This window comes from Nelumbo nucifera, chromosome 5 (genome assembly GCF_055504915.1).
Source record: "Nelumbo nucifera cultivar China Antique chromosome 5, China Antique-T2T, whole genome shotgun sequence".
Classification (NCBI taxonomy): domain Eukaryota; kingdom Viridiplantae; phylum Streptophyta; class Magnoliopsida; order Proteales; family Nelumbonaceae; genus Nelumbo; species Nelumbo nucifera.
The window spans coordinates 46,164,047-46,173,343 of NC_142653.1; the positions used below are offsets into that span (position 1 = coordinate 46,164,047).

The 9,297-nt window shown below is 35.2% G+C and overlaps 1 protein-coding gene and 1 long non-coding RNA gene across 3 annotated transcripts; both read right to left on the reverse strand.

The window, feature by feature from the left end:
- Positions 1-444: 444 nt before the first annotated feature.
- Positions 445-3,150, reverse strand: LOC148791509 (uncharacterized). 2 transcript variants are annotated; one of them, XR_016076057.1, is made up of 2 exons: positions 3,012-3,150; positions 445-2,872 (listed from the first exon to the last, which is right to left on the reverse strand). It is a non-coding gene; the product is annotated as an uncharacterized LOC148791509 (long non-coding RNA). The 2 variants fall into 2 exon arrangements; XR_016076058.1 differs by having other exon boundaries at positions 2,988-3,144.
- Positions 3,151-3,905: 755 nt separating this feature from the next.
- On the reverse strand, positions 3,906-8,568 carry LOC104589339 (beta-galactosidase 15-like). The gene is made up of 18 exons (XM_010247623.2): positions 8,369-8,568; positions 7,993-8,088; positions 7,788-7,900; positions 7,619-7,688; positions 7,407-7,499; positions 7,145-7,288; positions 6,953-7,041; positions 6,758-6,863; positions 6,587-6,674; positions 6,340-6,458; positions 6,085-6,246; positions 5,794-5,990; positions 5,598-5,701; positions 5,377-5,486; positions 5,031-5,258; positions 4,741-4,952; positions 4,388-4,664; positions 3,906-4,253 (listed from the first exon to the last, which is right to left on the reverse strand). The coding sequence occupies exons 1-18, from the start codon at positions 8,543-8,545 to the stop codon at positions 4,143-4,145; spliced, it is 2,496 nt and encodes an 831-aa protein (XP_010245925.2). The 5' UTR covers positions 8,546-8,568; the 3' UTR covers positions 3,906-4,142.
- Positions 8,569-9,297: the final 729 nt, after the last annotated feature.

The window sequence follows — 9,297 nt, forward strand, 5'->3', positions numbered from 1 at the left end:
TCCATTTAGTTTTCAGTCCTAAATTATCCTATTTTGGTAGAATTTTTAAGATAAATTCATGTTTTTTTCTTTTGTATTGTCTATGCTACTTTTTATCCTTTGTTTAGGGTTTGGTTTATACAGCTGTGGTGGGAGTTCAGAAGATAATATTGATTTTATTCTCTATGTTCTAACTCCCAACCAAGTTATAAGTGTAGCCAGAAAATAATGATGTTTTTCTATTTCATCTTTGTTGTCATTATGGGACTGTATTTAGATTAGAAAACACAAGATCATGACTGGATGGTCTTTCTGACAAAGTCTAGTTTCAAAGAGCACTATTTTATATGGATGTTTTACTTATAATTTGACTTGCACTTTAAAGAATCACACTTGGATGATAGGTCTGGAAACTCATTCGAACCTTCTCTTATTGGATGCAACTACATTGGAGCATATGTAAGAAACAAGAAGAATCAAAATTAGGCAATGTGTTGATGAAGAAGTAAAGTATCCATTCATTCAAAGAAAAAGATCGAAATGTACAACAAAGGAGAATGCAAAAAAAAAAAAAAACATTCAAAAAGGGACCTATAAAAGGAACTGTTAATATTCAGTTGTACCACAGACCAAAGAGTAAGGTTACTCCAGATTCTCACTTCATCCTCTTGACATCTTTTGTTTTGGAATATCCTTGAGTTTCTTTTTTGCCAAATCGACCAGAAGTCCCTCACTATCTCTCAAGAGAAAATATGGTTGAATATTGATCAAGACCATCCAACCTTGGATATTTTCAAAAGATAAAAAGTAATATCAAAGAGAACCAAAATAGATAAACCCGAAAACATATTACAGATATATGAATTCTGAAAAGCAATTAAAGAACACTAAATCTTATTAATGGGTAATGAAAGGCACCCACAACACAAATCGCAACAACAGAGAGAGACCTTATTACATAGGGAATTTCAGGGCCAAGGAAAGATCATACAACTTATGAAGAACAAAGACCTGGCACTTATGTGGAAAGATCCTGTAAGCTTGGAAAACAGAGATCATACCCATGTGCTTTACTTGATGACCCATAAAAGAGATAACCTATAAAATGAATCTCTAGATTTTATATTTTAACCATTGTAAGATTTCATGCTCCTCTATAAGAACTGAACACTTGTTCTAATCTACAAAAAGAAAAAAGAAAAAAAAATAATGACTGAATTCTCTATTAAAATGCTAATAATCCAAGTTGTCATTTATATTACGAAATGTTTGGTAATCAGAAATTCTCATCATCCCAAGTTACAGTTTCTTTAGGAGGAGTATTAGGTGGTGGGGTTTCATTGTCATGGTTTTTCCTCTGTTATAAGCCTATAACAAATCAATATAAATTATAAGCTTATATGAAAACTTTCAAACTATGCCGTTAAATAGCTAGTAAATAAAAGTAAGGAAATAGTACTTTAGATTACAGAACTAAATCTACAAAGTTAAGTATTAGTTTAGATTATAAATATAACAAAGTTATAAATAACTCCTAGCAAATTAATAAGTAAATATACTTTAACAATGCTAATATGGTGGGTGTTAAATCAAATAAAGGAAGAGAGAAAATGAGTTAGGGAGAGGTACCTTAGATTGAATTCATAACTCAATTAAGGTGTTCCAATTGAGCCAAGCAATGTAGATAACTTGCAAAAACAAGGAAGGTCAAATAGTGCAAAAATAAATAAATAAATAACTCGGCAAATTAAATATAATGGGTATTTCCAAAGTTTGCATAAAACTGTGAAATTGAGGTTGTATCACACCTTTATGATACAACCATAACTCAACATGAAAGAACAAACTTAAAAATTTTGATGGAACTTGAATTCATAACTACATTGAGGAGTTCCAATGAAGCCAAGCAATGCACATAGCCTGCAAAAATTGAAGGCAAAAAGTTAGTCAATCGTCACATATATAAGAGAACAATGTTCTAGGTTGTTAGCTTGGTGGGTCCCACGTGGATGTACATGTTGTAGTGCTTTATCTTCCTATCAAGACACAATAGAAGCATTAGGGAAACAAAGTGTGTACCATGTTCATCTAATAGTGTTCTATTATGTCAAGTTTCAGGTGGATGGTGATAGTAGTATCGGTGTCAGCGGTGTATCATATCAGAGTTCTAATTCATTCCACACAAACTCACATCTGGGTTTGCCTGGGAACACAACGGAGTCTTCATGACAAGAAACTGGAATTAAGTAGGGTTTGTCTGGGATTCTGATAAGAAATCCTTGTGGGAAATTGAAGAAAACTACAACTCTGCAACTCTGCAAGCAAAGCTATTACACAATTTCTCCAAAGCTGTTGTTTCCGTCTGTGCATCAGGAATGTAAGCTTATTGTTCTGGGTACTCTTATATTTCCTAGATGCAAAGAATTTGGTTTGAAACAGAAATAATGGTTGTTGCTTTTTTGATGTATCTATTATGACTTGCCTCATCAACAGCATGCCAGTTTTAATGGGTTTATCCTGTTTTGGTGTTTCTATTATGACTTGTCTCATCAAACAGAATGTTTTCTTAGGTTATTTAGTATTGTTTTTATTTTTCTCTCTCTCAACTTCTGGGTGTAGAGTGTAGAATGAAGAGAGAATGAGTAGGAAACAGCAAAACACCTAATCCATCAAGCCATATGTTAACCAAAATAAATCGGAATCCTAGCTAGAAAGTAGAAACATATAATGAAAATAATAAAAGCATAATAAATAAATACTATAATGAGGAAAGCAGAACTACCAGCCCCTTCCCCTTCTTCCCCCTCCAACTTGCAACAAAGCACATCTTCCTAACGTCACCCACTTCAATTCCATTTGCATGCCCACCTCAGCTGAATGCACGAAAAACATCCTAAGATCATACACAAAACAGAGTATATAAAAAAAATTGAAATGCAGAGGGAACCCAGCTTCATACAGCCATTTCAAGAAATGGAAAATTGGAAGAAATCTAATCCTCAACAAACCCTTAAGCAAAAATGGGAACATACCAAGCTACCCTTTCCATTGGAACCTAAAACAAAAACATCAATCCTTATATAGACATGCAACGGTTTCACCTTTCTCCCATTAGGTGAAGCCACAGTGAAGACTTGAGAGAGAGAACCCAAAAAATGCAGTGGATACGTGTTCGCATCAGGCAATAATCACACCACTCGGACTATTTATATGTGTTGCTACTGTCATGCAGTGGACACGTGTCATGCAATGTAAAAATGCAGTGGATACGTGTTCAAATCAAGCAATAATCACACCACTCAGACTATTCATATGTGTGTTCGTACAGTAAAATAATGATCAATTTGTTTATTTCTTAAAACTTAGCCGATTAAACACCAAAACACCAAAATAGTTAATTATACATATAACATAACACGTGGAGAAAAGGGAGATCAACCCAATCGTATTAATATCTAGAGATGATCCCACAATCAATCGATGATATGTCGATGACATATCTAAGTCAAATTGATGCATTGAAATTGAGGACAATTTGTCTGTCCAATTACAGTTTGACTGGTACGGTTCCGGAAGACTTTTGGGAGATTGAAGAAGTTGAAGATCCTGTCTTTTTGCATTCTAACCAATTCTACGGAGAGAGGTGAAACAATGACACCAGGCTCCCCCCTTGGAAACAAACACTGCTACTTTATTAATTGTCACGGACTTACGGTCCAGCCAATTTAAATCCCAACACAATAATGTTCACAAGAATAATGATTACACCAACCTCAATTTGAATCAACATAATATCCACCATCACTCACTCCTCTCATGGAACCCATATGTCAGTCACATGAACGATGAGCAGGAATCCCTTGTTATAGTCACTTAAATTAATTCATGGCTTAGGAGGATTATGAAACTCTCAATTTTGTGTCTAACGATTATTATAACAAATGGAAGCAAGATTCATGAAAATCTCAATTTTGTTTGCACTACAATTTCATTTCAACTCTCACGCATTTGCCCTTGTTGTCAAAAAAATTCTATTCTAAAATTCTTGAAACAAAACCTAAACTATCTAGGTAACAACTTGTAAAAGAAAAAAAAAAAAAGGAAAACATGATATAATACCTAACAACTGTTTGGTAATTAATAGAAAAAAAAGTTAAAAATCTCTAACAGACAGCTTCAACTGCAAGTCTCTTGGTGATATTCCCGCCACAATTGGGAGCTCCAAGAGCATTCTTCGACACTTCAATACAACAGCTCTCCTTTCCAACACATGCCTACGAAAGAACAAGAACAAAATCAAAAATAAATATGCACTGATAGTGAAAAAGAAAAGCAAATAGAGATCATAGTGAGGGAGAGAGGGAGAGAGGGAGAGAGAGAGAGAGAGAGAGAGACAGAGAGAAATTACATTTTGAACAGTAGACAGAATATCTTTGGCATCACAACTTCCTTTGACAAAAGATCCACAAGTGCCCTGTGGGTCACCAAAGCTAGCAAATCTAATTTCTGAAATGGTCTGACCACTCTGGCATGAGAGCTCCAATGTCTTTCCCTCTTGTACAGTGGCACAAGCTGAACCAACAGTAACAGTCTGGAAGTTCACAAGGTAAGGACTGCCACCCATCTCTTCAAACAATGTCAATGTGTTCTCGTCATCCCGAAGAAAAGATCGAGGGACATGGTACCTAATAACATTTGCACAACTTAATAAGACTTCTGGCTCCTCTAAACATCAAAATACAAGAAAGACATTCTTCTTACCATCTCTGAGATGGATGACCACAATTAGTCACACATTTAGAATCACTATATGGTCCACGATAGTCACATGTGTTGCTGCAACCATCCTGTTGAGAAAGAAAAGTTGGCCAGTAGCGTCCAATGCTTTTTCCATTCACCCAAGCATGGCCCTTACCCAAACCTTGCAAATCCACCACAACTGGGTCTGTTCCTAGAGGAGGCTTGAAGGTTGTCTGAAAATAAAACAATTCAAGAATTAGAACGTGTGATTTCTAAAACTACAGAAAACAAATTATAGCAGGAAAATATACCTTGTACCAAGTCATCATCCTGTTTGTGGGAGGATTTTCCGATTTCCATTCCGAATCATGGCTTAAATCTTCATTGTAAAGTTGCTTCTCCTCACCATTCAACCCAACCTTAAATGTCCACTTGTTTGAAGACAAATCTTTAACTATCTCCTCACCAGTTTTCTTTCCAATCAAGGCAACAGGACCAAGTATTCCAGTTGGTGTCAGGTCGTACATGGCACCATAATTCTAGTTACCGATATCGGATAAAAGAAACAAACAAGAAGAACAAGTTAGTGTTCGAGTTTAGAAAAGATGAAATTGTGAGGATGCATGGAACGATGATCAGTTGTAAATATATATACACCTTTAATCCAACAGTGGCACTAAGCAATGAAATTTGATTCCTGCCAGGTTTCAACTTAATCGCTTTCTCAAAAGCAAAGACAAAGCCTCCATGTTCGGCCCACTGGGAACCTAAAAATGGTAAATCAAAATTTGAGTGAAAAGATAAACAAGAAAAACAGTTATCATACTTCTTTCCAAGATATCTATATCTCGGTCGAAGTAGACTTTCAAGTTACCTACCAATATGGTTTCCATTAACATAAGCATGAAGCACATGCCCAGTAGTATTTACTAGGAGAGTCAAATCAGTGCCCCAAATAGGATCCTTTTCATCCATGTTTACACTGTAGTAACACAGACATGAATCATAAACTCTTCAACACAAACAATGAATGAAATGTTCATGTACGTAACTCTGCAAGTTACAAATTATTACCTAGTCATGTACCACAAATAATCACTTGCATCATTAGTTACAAACTTTTGTTCCATGAGGTGTGAGGCAACCATTGGACCCTTGCCCTGAAGAGCTGTCTCTGTAATTTGTTCCGGCCTCCATAGCCATTTGAGACTCATAGGCTGATCTTCAGCAACATTCACCTTCTTTACCATCACTGAGGTCTGAGCACTAATCTGAAAATACAATAAATATAATATTTTAATACTCTTTATTGCAATAACTTAATCCATATTTTTCCATATGGAATATGAAGATACGGATCCTCACCTTAGCAGTATTGTAGACCTCTTTCTTGCAATCAGGGAGAATACTAACAGACCAAGCAGGAATTGTATATTGCTTGCCTTGGAAGGTGATGGTAGCATCAGTAGTAGTGTTTGCATTACTCAAGAAGCAGCTTGATGTTTCATTTGTAGCGTAAATTGTTGCCTAAAAACCATTAAGAACTCAGGTTTACATTTAATTGTTCAATCCAATCCATGTTTTTAAGTTTTAGGAGTAGAAAATTTCACAAGAACTCACCCCAACAAAGTTTCCAAAATCAGTATGGGAAACATCTCCATGGGTAAGCACCTTCTCCATTGATTTCAGCACAAGATGAAGCTCCTTCAAATGCCCCCACTTAGGTTGATTGAGATTACCTGTAGAGTTTCTAATAACTTAGGTCCATATCAAATGGCATGACTGATTAAAGTTAGACAACGATCCTTTTTCTTTCCTACTTGATTCTACCAAATCAATGTGAGCTTAGTTAAATTTAAATTTATACCATATTCGTCAAGGGGTGCGTCATAATCATAAGTTGTTGCGATGTAAGGACCTCCTGCTGTCCGACCAAAGTTGGTGCCACCATGATACTGTAAACAAAAGAAAAAAGTTGTATAATGAACCAGGAAGAATAGCGTAGAAAATAGAAGCATCAAAACGAACAGTTACAAACCATGTAATAATTCTGGAAAACTCCACCAGTTTGGAAGAAACGTGCAACTGCGTAGGCCACATCCTCAGCAGTTCTATGTGGGTCTGCACCTCCCCAATTCTTGAACCTAAAACAGCACTATAATCCTCAGTAACTCTTAACAAACACAAAGAAAAGCTAACAATTTGGTTTACAAAATAGAAAAGAAAAACTCACCAGCCAGTCCAATTTTCAGTCCACATCTTAGGGCTATTGGGGTTGTTTGGAGTGAATGAATCACAGTACCAACCATTGCATGTGTTGATCTAATTAAAAAATATAATATAATAATAACTTATTAAGTATTAATCTTAATTAACTATTTAAAGAAATAAAAAAATAAAAAATTACTTAATTTAAAAGCTTTACCATTGGCTTAGGAGCATCAGATTGTTGACACATAACCCAGGGAACGCCAATGCCTAGAGATTCCGCCATGTTTGCACACCAATTGATATAAGTTTTTCCAGCGTCACCATATGGTCCCATGACGTTGCCATATTCATTCTCAATCTATTATACATAAATAAAAATTTTAAATAAAATTAAAATTGATTATTCAAACTATACTAATTAAATTATCTTGTAATGCAATATAAAACTTAAGAAGTAAATTAATAGTTTGGCAAACCTGAGCAATGATAATAGGCCCTCCTTGTGAGGCAAATAGGTTCTCTTGCTTTATCATGTCAACTATCAAGGTTGTAAAATTTTTCATCTCATTCTAAATAAAATAAAAGCAAACAAATATAAAATTAAAAAAAAAATTAGTTGACTGAGAAAATAAAAATAAAAAAGAAAAGGAGAAAAATGAAAATCTCTAAAATGAACAAAAAAAGTTACCATGTAGACAGGATTATCAGTTCTAAATTCTTGAATTCCCGGCAAATTATGCAACCAAACAGGAAATCCACTAAAAATAAACATACGAATATTAAGAAACTTGACGAATAAATAGATAAATAATGTAAACTATTAGAATACAAAAAGGAGGAGAAAAAATAAAGCCTACCCATAATTCCATTCAGCACAGACATAAGGTCCAATACGGAGAACAGCATATAATCCGGCTTCTTGGACAGTTTTGAGGAACCTAATAATATCCAAATTGCCTGAAAAGTCATACTGAAAAAAGAAACAAAAAAAACAGTCAGAAATATCTTGTATAAAATAAATTTGACGTGAAAGAACAAGGATTTACTAGTAAGTCTGAGAACCTGGCGACGACGAGGTTCGTGGACATTCCAGAAAACATAAGTCTCTATTGCATCAAGCCCACCTTCCTTTGCTTTTCTTATTAAATCCGGCCACATCTGCATTACCCATAAACAGTTAATAACATCGATTGAAAAATAAACTAAGTGATTCTTTGTTTCAAATTGGTGCTTTGTTCAAATATCTACAATTTATACATTCAAAAAATAAAAATAAAAGCTTATCCGATAAGGATTTTAGTAAAAAAATTCTTTGCTTTGCTTCTTTCAAAGATATGCTACAATCACGTCAAAACATCCAACAAGAAACTATGATTTTGATATATATAATATAATTTCGCTAATAACATAAATTCTTTTCATTACGAAAAAACTATACCCCTGGAGTGCTGCGAGGATAGTGAATTGATCCAGAGATCAAAACCCTCCTTTCTCCATTAATCTTAATTCCTCTCCCATCGTATGTAACTTCAGTTGCCAAAGAACCCAAGCAAAAACAAACGAAAACTAATCCTGCAGTAAGTAGCTGAAGAGCTCGCAAACCAGCCATTGTCATTCTCTTTCAATGCAAGAGCAGAAAAAAACTCACTCATCTACGAATAGTATCTGCATGCAACAAAGCCATATTTATAACCAACGAAAATGTTCATTAGAAGCCAACATCTAGTTATTCACCCTTATCCGAATATCTTCTTAATCTCTCACTGATCTTATCCCTTCGAAAAATTGTTACACCCTTCCATCTCCTCGACTGATCTTATCCCTTCGAAAAGTTGTTATACGGTTACACCCTTCCATCTCCTCGACTAATCTTATCCCTTCGAAAAGTTGTTACACTCTTATATCTCCTTCGAAAAGTTGTTGCACTCTTATATCTCCTCGAAGTAAGCTGATAGGCATTAAAGCTCTATCTCACGGTAGCTCAAAAATTGGAAGTAGTATAGGGTTTTCCAAGTTACCCGTTTGTAGCCTGTCGACCTTCCTTACCATCCCTAGGATTCTTCAGTCAAGAGTTGTAAAACTCGGATGGAAAGTATAACTGCTTTTCTCTCCGGGTCAACGGGCCAGCAGTTCAATTATCTGGTCACTGGGTCAAGCCGTAATGTCACACTTTAAAATAAAAATTGAAATATTTAAATAACACAAAAATCGATAAAGATGGGTCAACTGTTCAACCATTTGGGTCAATGGATCATTGACTTGCAATTGGTTGTTATGTATCCTAACCAATATTGGCCAATGAACAGGTCAGATGGATCAACTGTTCAACCATTTGGGGGGGTCAATGGGTCATTAACCAAAACAGGG